At 38.9% G+C, this 19943-nt stretch overlaps 1 protein-coding gene across 21 annotated transcripts in view; it reads right to left on the reverse strand.

Moving 5' to 3' along the window:
• SVIL (supervillin) overlaps positions 1-19943 on the reverse strand; it is a 141726-nt gene that overhangs the window by 54450 nt on the left and 67333 nt on the right. For 19 of the 21 annotated variants that reach the window (XM_063324552.1, XM_063324551.1, XM_063324550.1 and 16 more), the window contains 5 exons: positions 13596-13662; positions 8767-8858; positions 3367-3424; positions 3088-3239; positions 1989-2673 (listed from right to left, as the gene is read on the reverse strand). In XM_063324552.1, the coding sequence (XP_063180622.1) occupies positions 1989-2673; positions 3088-3239; positions 3367-3374 (845 nt within the window). In that variant the 5' untranslated portion in view covers positions 3375-3424; positions 8767-8858; positions 13596-13662. Of the gene's footprint in view, positions 1-1988; positions 2674-3087; positions 3240-3366; positions 3425-8766; positions 8859-13595; positions 13663-16593; positions 16670-19943 lie in introns of those variants that run through there. The other 2 variants (XM_063324542.1, XM_063324554.1) reach the window with 2 other exon arrangements.

Genomic DNA, 19943 nt, shown 5'->3' on the forward strand with positions numbered 1-19943 from the left:
GTCACTAGTGCAGAGCGAAGAAGTAAAAACCACCGTACCACAATGGGGTGGAGCTTAAACTCTGGAACTGTCCCAACATCAGAACCCACCTGAAAATGAATCTTACCATGTCATTACCTGGACACAGAGAACAACTAAGCCTCAAAAAAAGGAAGACCTTGCAGAAGGGGCTTGTCTCCAGTACTCGCCAAACACAGCAGATCCCTTAGTGTTTCACACAGCATTAGATCTCATAGGGACATATAACTTATGGCTATTCTCTTTGCTTGCCTAAGGCTGAAAACTTCGTCCCTTCCTTCACCTTATAAAACAAAGAAAAGAAGTTGCCAAAGGTCCATTGCTCCAATATCCTTTCCTATCAGTAATCGCATTAATGAAGAGATTTATCTCAAATTGACCATTTGAAGATAAGTGATAATATTTTGCAGTATTTGAGTCGAGACTGCTTCAGAGACAAGTTTTTCAAAGCCTGGAATAACCTAGTCAGCTTAAGGAGTTTCGGTACAACTCTGGTCTCAGTTGTATGGATGACCCTGTAACGACTATTTTCCTTACTGTGGTACCAGAACTGTAAGCTTAAAACATAAACTAACCTAAGGATGTTGACTTACTTTCTCTCTGATAGCTTTTTTGAAATGACAATATTCCTTTAAAATTTTGGCTTAATTGAGAGAGTCCAATGATAGCTCATATAGCCACATATACATGCAAAAGAAGGTGAGCAGGATTAGAAGTCACCTGAACAATGAAAAGCTATGAAAAACATACGAAGAAACTACTACTGGTGTGTCCTATGCAAGAAAGTGAAACCAAAAAGAAGGCTAAGTATATTTGAGCAGTTTACAGACACTGTAAATAGATGACTTAATTAATCCACCAGGTGGTTAACCTTTAACGTGGGATTGCTTCCTCATTCAAACTTTAAGGCATGGTGATGACAGTTAATAAGAAAAGCCACAAGAAATAAGAATCAGGTTTTGTGATTTTGATGGGAAGGATAAAGAAGTCCAGTCAAGGTAGCTTGTTTCTGAACCTACTGCAAAAAGATGCCAACAAGTGTAAATGGTTCAGTTCATGCCAGTTCATTTCAGTTTTTTAGAAACAGTCAGCACTGCTCAGCATGATGCAGATGTTTACAACTAAGTTCTCATTACAATTTACATCATTTTTAGCTGCAACATTTTAACTTAGAGAAAATCATACTTTTAAAAAATTCTTAAGTGTGATTCTTTAATTTCTAGGTAAGTGGAAAGATGGAAAATAATAACTGTAAAAACACGCTGTTTTCAGTCACCGTAAGATTTTGAAGTAATTCAGCATACCATGAGGGAGGCTACATTTTCCAAATTCAGCATGAAATTTTAACTTTCCCTTCTGCCCTTCGTACACATACCCCGATATTATCTGAAAGATGAACTATAGCAATTCAAAAGATTTTTTTTTACACTTTCACAGCAGGAAAGCAAATCAACTATTATTTCAACTTACAGCTTTTAACTCTGAGACCTCTTTTATTTTAGCAAAAGCTGTCATGAAGTTGTTTCCTCATTGAGAAATAAACTTGCCTTCACTCAGAAACCCCCACCCAATTACAGGATACAGATGAAAAAAGTTAAAGGTTTGCTCTAACAGGTTATGGGGGGCGGGGGAGCAGATTTAGAACCATAACTACTTCAATTTCTAGTTTATGTATATATCTTAAACATCAGTTATTCCACTCCCCCCGCAAATGGCCTTATTTTAGCCTAAATTCTATAAATATAAAGTGAAACCAAGGTTATATCTAATCATAGAAATAAATACCCACTTCCGTGTTTCAGAAACACACTGTGATTCAGTAAAGCCAGCCAATCCAGCCTGTGACACCCAAAGCCACTAAACACATTCTTCAAGGGTAATAAATACATTCATACTGTAGCCACTGCTGCAGAAGGTGATTAAGATAAAAGAATCTACAGTATAAACAAACAAATAAAAATCATGCTTACCTTTGTCTGATGTTACTGTGCAAGGGCTGGTCATTCTGCAAATGGATTGGTGACGCTGCCCGCTTTGGTGAAGAAAGGGACTCTCTGGGTGTTTGCTTTGGTGATATTGGCACTTCGTTATAGGAGGAAGATTCTCGTCCAGAAAGTGAAAGGGAGACAGAACTATCCAAGGTTGCTGAAGGGTCAGAAGCCTGTCTAATTGCACTGTCATCATCTGCTTTTCTATCACTCTTTTCATTTGAGAGGTCGTCTTTATCTGAAATACCATCTTTCTCATGGCTGGAGTACTCTTTGGATTCAGAAATCCCACTCTTTGACTCCTTCATCTCAGTCCTGGACAAATATAGAGAGCCACAGTCCTTGTTTTCATCATCTTGCCTTTCACTTTTCAATCCCTTTCTTTCCACGCTGTCGTGATCTTTCCTTGCCCGCGTATATCTGGATGAGTAGTCAGAATCCAAATCAGAATCAAGAGATAATCCGTATTTTTCTGCCAGCTGGCGCCGCCTCTCTGCCTTGTACCTAGCTATTCTTTCTGCTTTTGACTCTAGTTCCTGGACATCCATGTTTCCTGTACTATACAAGGGCTCTGTATTACCTCCTGTGATTTCTGCTCGGTATCTGGATGATCTGGGTTGTTTTTCTACAGAAGAATCTGAAGTTTCCTCCTCTTCATTTGATCTTCCTGTCAAAAGTACAGTATATAATAAGCAAGTCCATCCCAAAACTCCAAGTATGCTACCCACCATTCACACGGAATGAACTAAAAGCTTCCCATTTTCTTACAAATCAAAGTGTACTAGTGACTGCGCAGACACATTACATTTTTGCACTTATGTCTCCAAAAGCACATACAAATTATTAAGAAATGTGTATTGGTTATAATTCTTTAAGAGTCTCATATAAAATTATTGTTGTTTTAAAACAATATGGATAATAAACCTATTTCAAATAAGAGAACTGGAGAATTAAAAGGCAAGTTAAAAAAAGCCTGACCACAGCTCTCCTATAAAACTCTTCTCCATGGACTGCACAAATGACAGGGTAGTAAACATGAAGTAACTCAGCAATGCAAGATTGACACATATATACTACTTACCTAAGTGGGGACTGTATGGATCAGTTGCACGCATATATCTTGGTGTATCTTCCTCTAGTAAACGGTGTGTGACTGATCCTGGACAGTTTTGTAGAAGAATAGGTTGCGTATCATTTTCAATTCCCTCTAAGCGTCTAGCTATTCTCTCTTTTCTGAAAAAGATGTGAAAAATGTGAAATCAGGCATCTTCGAAGATTTGATGGGAGAGTTTCTAAGAGGAGGAAACAAAACAAGCCGTGTGTTTTGTTTTACAGGCTGAAGACTTTTTTTTTTTTTTACCTTTTCATTTCCAAAAAATCTTGGTTGTTTGGTTCAAACAGTTTTCTTAATTCTGAAACTGAGACAACAAAAGATTATACAGTTTGTAAGCTACCAAGTTTCAGAAACTCACAGAAACTTGCTAAAATGCTTTAGAATAAGAAGGAACAGTCAAATAAAGTTAAGAGGTTTGAAATAGCTTTGGTTGAGAAAAAAAGCATTTTCCTGATTTTCCTAGTTTATTAAGCTTATGTTGTCAAAAGTGCATTAGGCACATAGGTGTAAACACCAAGCGTCCTCCCCTACAGGTACCTCCAGCCTAAGCTAGAATCTGCTATGCCATCCTAGCAGGTTTTCAAGATCTAGTATAAACTGGGCAAGTTGTATTTTGAATAGGTGAGGTCAAGCTCACGTTCGATAGTAACCTGCTTCAAAACCAGGTAGTATGGAACTACTGCTTACCTTGCCTGCACAAAGGCTGGGGACTGACTATGTTTAAGGAGAAAGAGCGTCCCCTATTCCTTACTTTCCTCCACTCCCTTAGATTGAGCAAATCCCAGGAATCCCAGTGACTCATGGTTGGAGTGAAAATTACTGTGTACCCTCATGATACTCCTGCATGGTTAATCACTTTCTACTTTGCTAATTTTCCCTTGTAGTTTTAATTGGACATACTTCCCTTCTCTCCCCCAAACTGTTTGGTGGTGGTGTGTGCTAGCAGACAGCTGTCACAGTTCACAAGAGGAGGCATGACAGATGAAGTAATCCCTATATATACACATATGTGCACAGTTAGCAGTGATGTTTGCAAACCACACTGGAGCAGTCAGTGCTACATAAACAAGCATGGTGTGACTTCTTACCACCAGGTTGTCAAAGGATGCAGTGGACTGGGGCGGGGGGGAGGCAGTGTGTGCCTAACGACCCCCGTCACACACATACACCCTCATGTCATTGCCTTAGCAGAGATGTGGTGCTAAAAGCTGTGTGCGCCTATTCTGATGCAATGCACCTCTTGAGTTCTGATCCTGTTGACCCAGGGTTCAAAAGTTAAAGCGAGCTATAGCCTACAGCCCTAGATTGCCATAACAAATGCCTGATGAGTCAGGAGTAGACACTGTTCCACACCACTGCAGAAGTAAATCCATCAGCTTTTTTCCCCTACCAGACTTCATCGCTCTAGATACTTCGAAGATAAACATTATTGAAACACCACCCTTTTAAAGGTCAGATACACCTTCTCTCCCTTTCCTCTACTGCAAGAGCTTACATGTATAGTTAAGTCAGGGTTTCAGCTTTGCTGAGAAATATCCAGGAAGTTTGCAGTAGTCAATACCTCTTAGAGCTCCTACCTCTTAGATACAGATAGATATTATTGACATTGGCTGTCATATCAACCTTACATGCTGAAAAGCCACTAGAATACCACGTAAAATGTCTTGGATCAGCAAGAACGAATGTATTCTGATCATGATTACTCAGAAAAGCAAATGAATGAGGTATGAATATAGCGTCTGAGGCTACAGATGAGTGGCTACTGAGAATGTGAGATTAACAGGGGGAAGAAATCAACTGGGCCACTCTCCAAAACAACTCCTTTAGTCTACATTTTTACAGAAAGCAGACTCAAGCTATCCACTTCAATTTCTCTAGCCAGATTAGCTCAGATTGTGATCATGCCATGAGAAAAATCTAATACACACACATTTGACTCAACTAGCAGTGCAGAGTAGCTAAGTATGCAGCTACTTAACAGTGCTAATCCATGGGACACCTCTTCCATGCCTAGTTTCAGCATCTGCAGCAAAGAAGATTGAAGCCTATGCTGTTGACCAGGCTGACAGTGCAAGAGAGCCACTGAAAGTCAGGAAGTTCCAGACACAGATCTCTGTGGAGACAGATGGGAACTGGACTTCCGCAGTGCAAAATTTGCATCTTGAATCAACACCAAAGCAAAGATGAGCCCTTACGTTGTGTTTTCATTGACTTTTCTCTCAATGAGAAAGCAGTTCCCACTGCTGTCCTGCCTACTCAATCCTTGCTAGCAGTGGAACTGTATTAAACAGAGAACTTATCCATATGAAACCAGCCTTCATCTCACAGTCACACCAAAGGAAATGATCTCTCATAAATACTTTGCTCTCACCTCTGCCAAATCTACTTCTGTTTAAGTTTGTTCCTCTGGCTATTGGAGTTTCTCTGTTCCATCTGTCAGCTATACATACATAAAATGGTCAAAACTAGACCCATAATTTTTCTGCCACTTCAGACAGGTCAAAGGCCTCCACAGCTCACAGTTAATAAAACCACATTCCATAGAAATCCTGATCATTTTTTCTCCCTAGTCACTGATTTATACAGTCCCTAAAACCATCATCAGAGAACAGGTCTTTTACAGAGCTTTAGTAAAGCTCTAAAGCATAGCTTCATATACTAAAGTCGTCTTTTTTTTTTTTCTCCCTCAAAAAGGAAACTTGACTATAAGTCGTCCGCATACAAGAAATGTGGAACATCCAAAGAACTCCCAGCAGCATTAGCTCAACACTCTCTTGCTACGTGTTAGCTGAAGTTCCAGAGATTCTACTAGCACTTTGCAGTCCTAAAAAGAGCACTGGCCTCATGAAGCATCTCTCCAACACCTTCCCAAACAAGATGGGACAAAAATAGCATGGGACTACTCTACGCTGCCTTACACTTTTTCCACACTTGAGATTCCAGACAGCAATTTCAGCTAGGTTGGCCAACATCTGCAGAGCTTTTCGTGAAAGCAGTTTCAGCAATATTCTTCTGAGGAGGAGGTGGGGAAAAGAAGCACAAAAAAAGAAAAAAAAACCCACAACCAAACCACAAAACAAAAAAGGAGATAAAACATGGGAAGTCTTCTACTCCAATGATTCCTTTTTGCTGAATAAAATATTTTACTTCAAAACATGAAAGCCTGTTGAAGAAATTTCTCTCCCAAGGACACTGGTTGGCCCTTGCAAGCTTAGGTGATCAGGTTTCTCTTTTTCAGTTTGCAATTTGAATATCTTGGTGCCAATTTCCCATCTGTTCATGAGATGTTTTTCCACATGACCATCAGAAACTACACCATTTCAAAGACACAAACTACAACATTTCAATGACAGCATTAAAAAATAGCAACACTTTGACCTAAAAGGCAGCACAAACATCTGATTCAGCTCACAAGAAAAGACTAAGAAGCTTAAAATAATTAATTTCACAGTAAAAGCTCCTTATCTAAGCTACTTCATGCCAACACACTTTGTAAGCACTGTTGGTCAGTACAGTTAAGGGCAACAGGAAGAACAGCTCAGGAACAGCCCTCAACTTCAGGCTTTATTTTAGGATGTTGAGCAGGATGCTACGGTAGGATACCCTCTAAGGCAGACTGTCAACAGGCATCTTAATTTTGGTAACTGTAGACCTTCTGAACAAAAAAATTTGCCTTATCATAGCAGTATTTAGCAAAAGCAGTATTTTTTCATGTCTCATCCCAGAATAAAATTCAAAAAGTAGATTTAGTGTGCATGTCAAAAATGTTTAAAAAAATCCTGTAATTAACATGAAATTCTTATAGAATTCAGAAATGTTTCAGAAACTTTTGTTACAGAACACAAATATGTTTTTGCTGAAAGCCCTCTTTGGTAACAGCAGAGGGGATACATGTGGATAAAGTTACAGGCATGTGACAGCAGTTTTATTTTTAAAATAAAGAAGCTGTAAAAAATAAACCAAGCCTTCCAAAAGTCCCTAGCAGAGAGTAAGCACATACATTTGTGAAGCCTGAATAGATATGGATCAGAAGTTTCCTGACAGAGGTTTAACTTCTCAGAGATGGTAAATAACCATCACAATGCAAGGATATACGTTTTCATTTTGAGGAAAATTTAACACAATAGTGAAGCCTACCAGCCTCATTCATACCTCCTCCTCTCCTCACCTGGAAAGATGATGGTCTACAAATCAGGTTGGAGAAGCATTTATCTTCTGTTTATGCTAGCAGAGGCATACTAATGTGGTCAATGCTTAACTGCAGGCAGTAATGTGTGAGATTTCAGCTAAACTCTTTGAATCTCAGTTGAAAATTAAATATATTCCTCCGATTTTACAATATGTGTAAATCTGGATCAAAGTTAGGCCCTAGACGGGACAAATAACCTGGATTTTCAGAAGTGTTGGGCCTCAAGTAGTCCCCTCAGAATGTAACCATCAGCTCCCACTGCTAACTTTTTCTTAAACCTGGTAGGCACCAAATCTGATGTCTTTATTACAGGAATAATTTCTTAGGAAATAGAGACATCTTGGAATATAAATTAGTTTACTGAGAAGCAACTTACAGAGAAGGTTTCTCAAGTGAAGGCCTCACAATTAACTTCTTGGCCAGCATGATTGTGAGGCTAAGTATATGGAATAATGAGGGGCTATGTATTCTTATAGACTAGTGGTCTCAGGAAGTGTGTATTGTATAAATGCACTCTTTTCCATCATTGTGTCAGTGAAGTGTCTTTGAGCATCTGTAATGATTATGTTATAAAAGCAAGCACATCGCTTAAATATCACTTAAATGTTATGCTGGAAGAAGGGCTCCTTTCTAAAAGAACTCTGTAACAAATGACATTAAAAGAACAAGCCAAGTTATTTTATGTTGGAATTAGTGCCTCTAGCCTTGGAGTTTGTCTGAAGAAGGTAAAAATACCATCAGAACACACACACAATTTTAATCAAAGTTCTGAGATCCACAACATCCCTGAGTGAAGGGAACATCTTTATGCCAGTTACATATAGTTCTTCAGTCAAATGTCATTCTTTACTGGTCAAGAACTACTTCCAAGCACATTGTGATTTCCTCTGAGTAATTCAAGAGGATTAATTCTCGCCTCTACCTCAACTGTGTTGAAATACAAAGATAGAACTGCTGTTTTCTTCCTAAATTATTCAGACTAAGACAGAAGTTTAAAAAAACCCAAACGCCAAACCCCGTAAGTAGTGCAGATCCTCCAGCAGGCAAGACTGAAATTCAGTGTGTAGACAGTTGGTCATGCAAGCACAGTGATTCTACCAACCACCAAGGGGGACTGGAAAGACCTATGACTACAAGCCAAGTTAATACCTTTGAATTAATCTAACTCTACAAAGAAACCTCTCTGAAGTTTTGAGTTTCAACTACTTCTTAACCTACTGAAAACCAGGTAAACAAACCTGAACTTTATGAAGCAGGGATGTAACAAAGCCTTGTAAAAGAGCACTGTGGTTCATCCCCTGTTTCATCCCCTATGAATCCCTTCTCAGGGAAAAGAAAACTCATTTACAAAACATCTGTGCCTAAGTGATTTTAATCGTGCCTTTGCACTTGCACAGACTAAACTTCACATGCTGTTAAATTACCACTTGTGTTCATAATGTGTCTCCCTTACCTACCTTTTGGAAGTACTGCTAAGAGATTAGCATCAATATCCTTTGTGCTGTTTGCAAGTTCTTCTTTATCTTCAAATGAGAACTCCTTCTGAAAACTGAAAGCAACATCTGGTTTAGAGAACTGTGGATGTTTCTGCTACAATCAAATAAAGTCAAGATGTAACCAATTTACTGCACGATAGTCTAATAGAGATACCAAAGAAAATATTTTCCATAAGAACAAAATAAAAAATAACCCCAAGAAACTCACAAAGCCAAACCTAACATAATTTGAAACTTGTTTGGAACTGACTGTGACACATTTTTGCATTAAATTACTGTCCAGAGACTACCTTCCAAATGCTCTACTAGCTATTACATTTGAAATAATCTATATCGAATGATTCTCCATAAATATTAAAATATATTTCATCAAATGAAGTACCGCATGTACACTCCACCTAGAAGCCTGCTGTACAACTCCCCTACTGTTGTTACTGCACTGATCTCTGGATCTTATGACTTATAATACAATAATATGAGCAGCAGATCATTTAGTTTTATACCTTATCTTTTCAGAACAGCAAAAATGCCCATTTAGATAAGACAAAATATTTCTTTACATTTGTTCATTAAATATACAAATTTTAACTGTAAAATGTAGGTGTCATAATGGTCTAAAGTAGATACTAACTGTCTACAGAGACTTTTTGGAGGAAGTGTTCCTCTTCGTGGGTAAACAAAGTGAGATTTTTCTCTCCAATTATTAAACATAGAGAGAACTGCTGTACTCTGCCATTGTGACTTCTAAACTATCCCAACCAGGCATAAGAAAACTTATACCAGTCTTAAAACCTTTAGTAAACCGTGTCATTCTGATAAGACAAATTTCACAGCCTTACTGTTGGAAAATCCTTCCTCAGGACAAGTTTTTAATGTCTTTTTAAATAATTGAATACCTTTTCGTAAAGAGTATTTGGTTAGAAAAGCAAAAATAGTAAAAAAAAAAAAATAAATATTCTGTACTCACTATTCCAAAAGAACATTTCTCATTGAGAAGAGTTTTAACATATAATGGCTAATAACATTTTACATGAACTCCAAGAAGTATTTGCTTCTTTACCATTTATAAATAGTATTCCTTTGTAAGAAGACAGGGAGGAGAGAATAAAACCCTTGAAATGACAATAAAGAAACGGGGCTGTGTCACACTCGGGCACCATGCCACCTGCTGCAAATCGTCTCCAACAACTGCACTTACTGAAGTTATTCCAGGTGCTGCCAAGAAAAGCAACGTTAGCTGCTATGGAAAACAGCAAATAAAAGATGAAGAGTTGCAATAAGCTCTCTATTTCAGAAAACTGTGTATCCTTACAGGGTGAAAACACTTTAATGGAACTAAACAAACAAGCAAATAAAATTAAAAAATAGCACACAGCAGCCACAAGCAACTAGGTGTGTGTGTCATCTGAGACTGGTCAGAGACTCAGACAGTTAACTGCATGTTTCTATATGCCTATTTCCACATGGCAAACACTCATGATTCTTAGCCTCACAATACATTATTTTCTTACAGCTTCTGGAGAATCCCTAGGTGGAGAGACTCCCCGTTTCCATTTGAAAGCAGTTTTGACTCCTTTTGGCTGAAGATGAGTTTGAAAAATGCGAATAATATTGGTCTAAGGCTAGAAATCAAACCCAAAATTTATTTTGTCAAGTCAATTTGATTACCTAAGACTTGTCTCAAAAGTGCTGAGGGACCGAGCTCATGACTTTTGAATACATGGGCTTTATTTAGCAGCATCTCCAACTGCTTCCATAACGCTTGTGACAGTGCAGCACCTTAAGTTTCCATAAACGTGGGACTCTGTACAGAAAACATTCACTCACACAGCAAAATCCTTGTTTAAATTAACTGTGCACTAACATCCACAACTATGCCTCAGTCCCACATGGATTTCCAAGGGTAAAATCATACAGAATCTGGACTGGTATTAGCTGGTTCTAAAAAGGATTGTATTATTGGATTGCCTCTGGATCCTCAATAAACTTTTAAATACTGTAAACTAGTTAGGTTCACTCCTGCCCCTTCTTCCAAACTCCAGGGAGTTCCAGGGACTCTGAAGCCAGAGACCATCTAAAACCAGTCTAAACATCTTTCACTGGGTTTCCATCCATTTGCTCTTATGCCAGCGTTGTTGGTTACCTTAATTATTTTTCTTAACAGAAGTTTTCCACATCTACTCAGCTTCCTCAAGACAGGCTCTCAGTTTCATTGATTATCTGTAAAAATGCTCTTTATCCATTCCAGTTTTAAGTAATCTTTTTTGTACATGGTGTCCAGAATTGGACAGTCTTTATTCCAGCCCTGGGCCTGAGCAGTGTCTTACAAAAACAGGAATTTTAATAGAGAAAGCATTATTATATGACTAGCCACATGAATGCTGGGATCTACCACACATTTGCCTTTTTATAACTACACTATATTAGTTGCTCAATCCTGCATGAGAAACTAATATGCCAAGGCTTTGCTTTCATCAGTTGCAAGTGACAGAAAAATTTATCAGCCCCCAATGCACAACTGTGCACTTAGTATTATTACATTACATCCCTTTTCTATTACTCCTCAAGGTCATCCAGTTCTTCCTGTATGCAAGCTCCCTCCTCCTTTGTACTGAGGGCGGCTTCCAACCTTTGCTCACTGGCAGATTTCATTAAAATTCTTTTAATAACCACAAATTTCTTAAGCTTAACCCTTGCTGGGCTACATGGCATCACAGGTTATCTGCTTTGTGAAAGTCCCTTCACAGTGTCCCTAATGCCCTCATTTTCCATTTCTCTCTGGACAGACTGTCAACTTTTATTTACTTGTTTATTTTTAAACTATTAATTATTTTCATATAGTGTCTATTTCATCCACAATGGGGGAGCTTTCCCTCTTCAGAGGCATTTTTGCTCTCTCTCACAAAGCTGCAGGTGACATTGCTTGTTTTAAATATTTGCACATTAGAAACATAAAATATTTTAAACCGATGTATCAATTATATTGCTTTCACTTGCACAGAGAATTCAGAGACACAGCATTACTCTAAAGATGATAGTCAAGCCAAACAACTGAGTATTTATAGATACATACACATATATATATAATTAGTTCTAAAAATGAAAGTAGGCATATTTAGGACATGTCACAGTATTCAATAAGAACATTCATTAGGAATCTAAATTGAGTCAGAATGATGTTACAGCAATTCCAAATAGTACCAAAAAAAAAATAATTTAGAAGTTTGCAAGAATTCTTTCTCCTTAAAGTCCCTGTTAAATCTGTATACTGAAAAAGGAACTTCTCCTTTGCTTGCCTGAAATATAGCCTGTGATCATGGTTCATGAAATGCAATCAACAGCATGAGGTCCCACAAGTTTGTTTCGTGCAGGATTTGTGTGTGGTTTGGCCTGAAGTTCCCAACAAACTCATTATTCTCTCCAATGTTCAGGAATTCATATGATTCCTATTAAAACACAGGCAACAATATTTCACAACCTGACCAGTTTTTCTTTAAAAACAATGTATAATGTGGCGTTAGTAGAGTATTTGACAGTCTCGGTAGTTATACTGCTCTTGCAACTTCCAAAGTAAAGTGTGGGCTGCTTCTATACATCAGGGATTCAAGGCTGAAAACCTCATCTGCTGCTGCAGCAGCAGCATACGGTTTCTAAATAGCTGTCCCACTAACCTAGTTACATGCCCAAAAGCAAGGAGAAGTTTGATCCAAATGCCACCGGTAACACTGCCCTGCCATCTGGATTAAAGCTATGGGACATACTGAGATTTTGTGATTCAAACACATGCATGAAAATCCACTTGTATACTTGCCAGCTAGGTGCTTGGCGTTCATTTTTCTTCTTTTTCTCTACCTCCAGGAGAATATCCTTCCCTGGACTCTTATGTAAAAGGTCCATTCTACAGTCACATCCTTCTCTACTACTCTCATTTCTACTTTCCCTACCTGCCTTTCATAACACATTGCACCTTGTACACCTATTCCCTCTATATCTCTACTGTACATAAGAAACAACATGGCAGGGAATCAGGTGTGCTCCAGAAGGTGCGCGTTGACTGAAAAGATGCTTGTAAACATGAGCCTGGATGCCTAAGGCTGGTGGATTCTTGTGCAGCTGAGCCAACAAAACAGCTGGTTGCTAGGGCAAGAGTCAGTTCCCAACTTCCTGACTTCCTCTCTGTGCCATCAACCAGCAAATATAAAGGTGGACACCAAAAAGCAGAGTGAGGATGGGAAGAGAGAAGGAACATGACCTGCCACCTTGCTTAACTGTAAACTGTATGCCCTTACTCAGCTTTGTGGAACCGTGTCCTAAGGCTGCAGGCACGAGGCAGCATGGCCCTGCAAGGAAGCAGCAACGTCACCTCTCCATTCATCTCTGCAGTGTCCCCCTGCCATGTGCTGACAAAGCTCTCTGCATGGCTGTATAATTAATTCACCCACTTCAGCCACTTTCTTTTTCAGACAGATCAGTTTTCCAAGCTGGTTCACTAAATGTCTCCACTGTGTCCATGCCATGCAAGGAAAAATGGGCATTACAGTGGCAGGAGGCTCAGTGCAGAGTGGGACTCTTCCCTTAGCAATGCCAGCTATACACTTTCACATTACTTAAGAGGCAGCGGGTGTTTTAAATACCTGTTCACAGCATCTGCTTTATGCCAAAGCTTGGTCCTGCGAGAGGACCAATACTCATTTTCCCTGACAAAAGAATAAAAGAAGATTCAAGCAATGACTGCAAATTACAATCACGCAACTAGTCATCTTCACCGGGCAAGAAAAACTTGACCTTACCTTAACGCTCTCTTCCTTTGGAGCAATCGTGAAGGTTTGAATCTGACTGAATTTTCTTTGTCAAAATCTGTGAAATCAAAAAAAAAAACCATCATAGTGAAGATGCTTTAATAAATGGGGAACTTTTAGGAAACTAGGTTATAGTCTCCAATTGTAGTCCTTTTCCACTGAAAAAGATAAAGGCCTTCCCTCTAGTCAAAGGGGCAGAAGGTGGCACGTCCACAATGGTGATAAACCAAAGCCTTGTGAAAATTAGTACAGACAGTAAACATATCAAAAGCGTCAGCCCTGTATGGAATTGCCATGTTCTAATCCCAGTATTCATGGTGTAGCACTGCAGCCTGGGACTATCATTTAAACTCCATGACTCAGTTTCCCAGCTTATAAAATGGGCGGTAGACATGTTTATGAAGCACTCTGCAAATGAGAAACGCTGCAAGCAGCAAGAACCTTTTTGGCTGCAGCCTAGCAATACTATAAAAACTGCATATTCACTGCAGAAGTCAGAGATGCTCAGCTGAGAATCTGTTGCAACAACAGTATTACACCACCCATGACAGAAATATTTCTGAAGGTTGTCTACTGTTTGGAAGCTCCTATTTTTTTCTGATTAGCCTTAGAACATGCTTACTTTCAGAGAGGAACAGGTGTTTACACTGAGAGCAAAACTGTATCAGATGCAGCCTTATATTCAAAAAGTATCTATTACAAAGCAACTAGTTCCCAAACCTTTGTGAACCATAACGAGCAATCTCCCTTCTCTCCCCCCAGATCTAATGTTTTCATTTCTGCAGTCAAGAGCATCATCACAGGGTCTAATCAATGACCAGTGGCAATGGGGACCAGTGCCCCAAGTACCAGTTCCCTCCATTCAACAACGAGGATGCTATTAAGAGACCTTAGAGAACTGCTAGCCAGGGAGCAGGGGAGCACCTGGTCTGTGACTGCTGTGGAAAAGCACATGAAGCTACTAATAATTTACTCTCAATGGGAAAATTGCCTTCTGTCCCCATCCATATTAAGTCAACTACCCCAAGACCCTAAATTAATAAAGAATTGGTCACCGACACGGCGTTCACTTCATTTTTTCAGAGACAGACCTGAATATTACACAATCTGGACTTTAGAACGATTCGAAAGCAGCAACATCCCTTTTACCCTACCTCAGAACTGCAATTTAACTATTTCAAAAAAGAGATAACTGGCAAAAAATATTTTTTGCTTATACAAAATATCTTAAAATTTAGGTAGGATGTTTCTTATTTTTGCAGAAATGATTTAACGAACCTTATTATAGCTGACAACATGGGTATTAATTTAGAGAATGTATCTTTTGTCTATGCCTTTCAAAACTTTCCACCCTCCTCCTCTCTTCCACTTCTTTCTGCCACCTCTCCAGGTAAACAGATTATTTTTTTTTTAAGTAGTAGAATATAAACGACCATTTTAACAGCTTGATAAAGAGGCTTAAAATGTGCAAAAAGGCATTTTTTTAGGCATCTGCTACAAGTCACTGCAGATTTCAAGCAGCTTTGCTAAAAGCATTCTTCAATAGGCAACTTTTTCCTGTTTTTGTTAACATTCATTTTCTCTTTCCAAGAAAACGGAGAATAAAGCACACAGATTACGCAGAAACATCTTGTTTGACCAAAACAGAGTATTATAAGAAAAACAGTACGAATGGTATATAAATCATTATATTTTACACTACAACATTAAAAAGAATGTTCCATGCCATAAGTATCCTCTAAAATGGCCAGATTTACATTACTGTGAGAAGAGTATGCAGTAACTTAAAAAGCCAAGCTCAGTATCTGCTTAGCTAATCAGAACCAGGCATATCTTAAATTTATAGCCGTTCTAAAGGGATATAACCCATCCTATAGTTTTTGGCACTAAAACAGCTGTCCACCATGAAAACCACAAGTAGACCACAGAGAAATTCTCCCTACCCTAGCCAAAACTGGAGAGGGGATATGAGAAGGGAAGAAAGTAGCTTTTATTGCTTTGCTGGGAGAAGGGAGGGAGAAGGCTGCTAAGAGGGGGCACACAGGCCGGGCTGACTTTTACTACTCATTAAACACATTCAGGAACATTCATACATAACGCACCTATAATGCCTCAAAAACATCTCAGAACTTCGCTGGGGTAAGCTCCTCTTCCCCCCAAGCACAGAAAACCCAACCAGACAATTATATTCTGTTACACAGTTTTGTTATTTTATATATTTCCTCCTGTTCAAATTAAACCCCATGTGGGAGGATTAAAGTCCAATAAAACTAACTTACTACAATATGGAAGTCTTAAAATTAAATACAAACACAGAAGAAAAAGTAAAACAACTCTGCTTCAAAAGAAAATAAACAAGCCCACAAGAGAAACATCAGTTGAACAGAGACTTAATTCAATGGTTAATTTAAAGAAAAAAAAAACACCCTCACAGTACCTGATACACAGAAGGAAAATCTTTGCAACAGCATTTAGTTCGTTCTTTCACTGAAGAATTCTAAACATGCTCATAACCACATTAAAACAATTGTAAATATTTGTATTGAAAATTAAGAGTATATTTACCGAAGTGTAAATCAAACTTGCTCCCAAGTTTAACCATTTGTTCAGTCTAGTCTCCCTCCCTCTTAGGTATAAACTACCAGATAAAACCACAATCCATAGTTTAATACATAGGAAATTAAAAATGCTGAATATAAAAAAAAAAAGAAGTAGATGCAACCTCCCAGTGTTACTTAGTATATTTAAAGGCCCTAAGTCGGTGGCAAGCTAAGCTAATTAAAAGATCCATCTAATCGGATCTTTCAAAAGTGTCCTTTAGGAAATAATGAAATAGCCTAGGTGACTAACTGTATACTGATTGCTAAAGTAGCTAATGTAGCTGCAGAAGATCCAGTCAAACAATATTTACACATGCATACACATATACAAGAGACATTAAACACACACAAATGAACTGCATTTTCTTCTATCTACGTGGAACTCTTACCTTGCTCCTCAGAGTATTTAACATTTCCCAAATAGCTGGAGATCCAAGGATTTCTGAACATGGTTGCACAAACAAAGGATTCAGCAAAGAGAAACTACAATAGCAGCTAAATCTCAACCAGCCACAGCCCTAGGCCTGTCTTAGCAATATCGTGTAGAGATTTTTCATAGCAGAGGACTGGAGCTGTCAGGCTCTCGCGTCCCAGGGAGTACAGTAAATGCATAGCAATAGGCTGCAAGCTGGAGCAGCTCAAGCCAGTAATCAGATTACAAACAGAAATTAGGCACATGAATGCTAAAACAGATTGGGCAATGGTGATTGGGAGATTTATAATATTACCACTTCAAAGATCGAGCCAAATCACACATTATATTCCCGCAAAATGAATACAGAACCCCTAAATCCTCGTATTAAAATAAAAAAAAAAAAAAAAAAAAAAGAAAAAACCTCCAAGAAGAGGAATAATTCCTTCCTATCTCTAATCAGGATAAACTGCAATGTTTGCTTAAGAAAAACAGCATCCAGGCTGCCAAAAAAATGGACTCTGTTAATCATATCATTATGCTAAACGTTTTGCCTAACTATTAGTTGGAATGTTTAAAACAGACAAGATTTATGGATAACATGTGAGTAAAATTACTGGTGGGGGTGGGGATTCAAGAACAAGACACCACGGCTCCAAATATTTTAATTTGAGACAGAAGGTGTAAAATGGCACAAAAGTACTGTCTAGCTACCATATTTTTTTATTAAACAGATTTGATGGATTTTGGATTGAAGAGTCGGAGCCCTATATAGTTCATTTTGAAAGTCAAGAAGTATTTGTTCAAAATGGTGCAGTCTTCCACGCTGAACTACCTGATGATTAACACACACACAAGCTCTAACTATGTGACTGAAGGAGGTCCATACACTTAAACCCATCCAACCAAAGGCAGTAACTGCCTGCTAGCTTCCCTCCAACAGACTTCTTCCCTTCAAAAAGATTTCAGGCAGTATCAGTAGAAAACTCACCACAAGGCTGGGGCTGTCAAGACCATGAAAAGATAGCCTAGAAACACAAGACTGAAGCTCTTGACTTCTCTTACGTGTTTCTATGATACCTGGTACAACAGGACCCTGATCCATACTGGGAACCTCTATGTGCAGGCAAAATATAAGCAATGACGGTGTGAAAGAGACTACTTAATCACATGTGAAAAATATAATCTTCCAAAAACCGATTAATTTCTGTTGGCTCGCCATGAAGTTGTATTTAGTCTGCCTAGGTCATCAAAACATTACTTTTCATGCTAGCAAGTTTTTGCAACGGATAGAAGAATAAGAACTCCATCTTGTCTAACGCCCCTGCTATTTGTATTCATTTATGTATTTTTAAACACTAATAGTGTCGGAGTCACCTTAACTGAAGCACCTTTTATTAGCTGATCTTTCAACAGTACGGAGCACCGTGGAACAAGAGTCACCCAGCACACGGAACATGGCATTGAAGCCTCTGACTAACCAAGTATTATCTTCTGTTCAGAAATATCTGAGGGTATGTACCACATTTTTTTCTTTGCCAGTAACGTTACTGGCTCTTGTGTTTAGTTCTAACCACTTCACAGCACTACCCATAGAACACAAACTGAACACTGCTTTGCTCTCTTGACCAGCTGTGAAAGCCTACAGGTACTCGAGCCTACTAAATACAAAGGCAGTAACAAAAAATGGATTCTACCAACACTAGTCCAAACTTGCCATTAACCTGAAAATATGCTTTATGGCCTAGACATAAGTGCTTAAAACACAAATATGAGACAGTACAGAAATAACAAAGAAGCTGCTGGTAACAGCTAACAGGGACATTCTGGACCAGTATCTGTGTGGGTGTATCGATAAAAGAGGCGTCCAGTTCTGAAAAGGTCCCTTCTTTACAAGCATTGCTGTGTGAAGACTGCTTACTTGTATAGAGGTATTATTACCTGGAGCATTTTTAAGCACCTGTAACTTATCTGGTAAACAATAAAGGAACTGTTTCTCATAAAGGATAGATAAATAATACTCATTTGATAAATCTCATGGCTGCAGCCTTTAGCAAGGTTGAAGGAGAAGTTAGACTTGACAGCTGAGCTGATGCAATAGCTCATGGCTGCCAAAAAAGACAGTCCTACGTGTTTCTGTGGGACCTGCTAGGTCCTGCTCCCCTAGAGACCCAGTCAGATGACTAAACTGGTAGTAAACGTTCCCTTTTAGTTTTGCTGGGTGTGCTTTTCAGGAGCTGCCAGAACAAAGAAAAAGGCACAGGATCTTATAATCAGGAAAGGGATCAACCCTTCCGGCTAACAAAGGAGGTGAGCTCAGCTTGATTGTCATCCCTGTGTCTGGTGATGTCCCATATGACAGAGGAGACGACGTGTGTTTTTATTTGTGGAGGGAGGGGGGAGGATCCCATATTCCTCTGCTGTACATCTTCAGCATTTTGTCCTCAGTACCCTTCTGGTGAACAAGGTAAAGCACACAGAGCTGCAGAAAAAGTCTAGAGTCCTTTCACAAACGGCTGTATTTTAAATATATATATATATATTTTTATACATATATAGATAGATATATATCTTGCTTGTGCTGTTCAAATTCTACTCACAGAACAGAGTAAGAAGCCAGTTTCTCCAACAGCTCTAGCTACTACCTGGGAAGGAATACCTGTGACAGGCTTTGGTGCAAGTAGGACTCCTTTCTCTACTACTTACAGCTGGCAGGTCAAGAATACAGGGGCCATCTCATTGCACCAAAGAGAATTATTATAAAGGAAAGTAAAATACCCAACAAAAGGAACATCTGTATACCACAGTCTTCACAAAAAACCCCACCTATAGTCCAGAGTTTGGCTTCAAGCTCTCTTCATGTTAGGTTGGAAGGTGATCACCAGTCATTGCTCTGTGCATGGTATCTATGGATTCACATTAATGTCACTGTTGTTAATACTGAAACTGTGTTACTGTGCAGAATCTGTGACCCTAGAGTTTGTTCAGCTTCACTTCAAGACGAGGGGTATGTGCCAACACCACTTCTAATATTAAAACTCTTAATGCCAAGAGATGCTGTAGCCTTAGGATAGTACCCCAATGCTACGCACCTCACACAGACTGTTGGGAAGACAGACAACTGACGACTTCCCTCCCTCCCTTCCATCAAAAACAGATCACCTATTGCAAGACAGGTCTCTGTGCTGTCCCTTAACCCGCGTTGGCAGTGGAGAAGACATCTCGGTAAAAACAGTAAGTCAGCAGGGTCAAGCGATGGTATAAAGAAAAAGAACTCTTAGATTTAGCTTTTTACTCTACGTTTGGAAACAGTAGGTTTAAGAGCAA

This window comes from Chroicocephalus ridibundus, chromosome 2 (genome assembly GCF_963924245.1).
Source record: "Chroicocephalus ridibundus chromosome 2, bChrRid1.1, whole genome shotgun sequence".
NCBI classification, from domain to species: domain Eukaryota; kingdom Metazoa; phylum Chordata; class Aves; order Charadriiformes; family Laridae; genus Chroicocephalus; species Chroicocephalus ridibundus.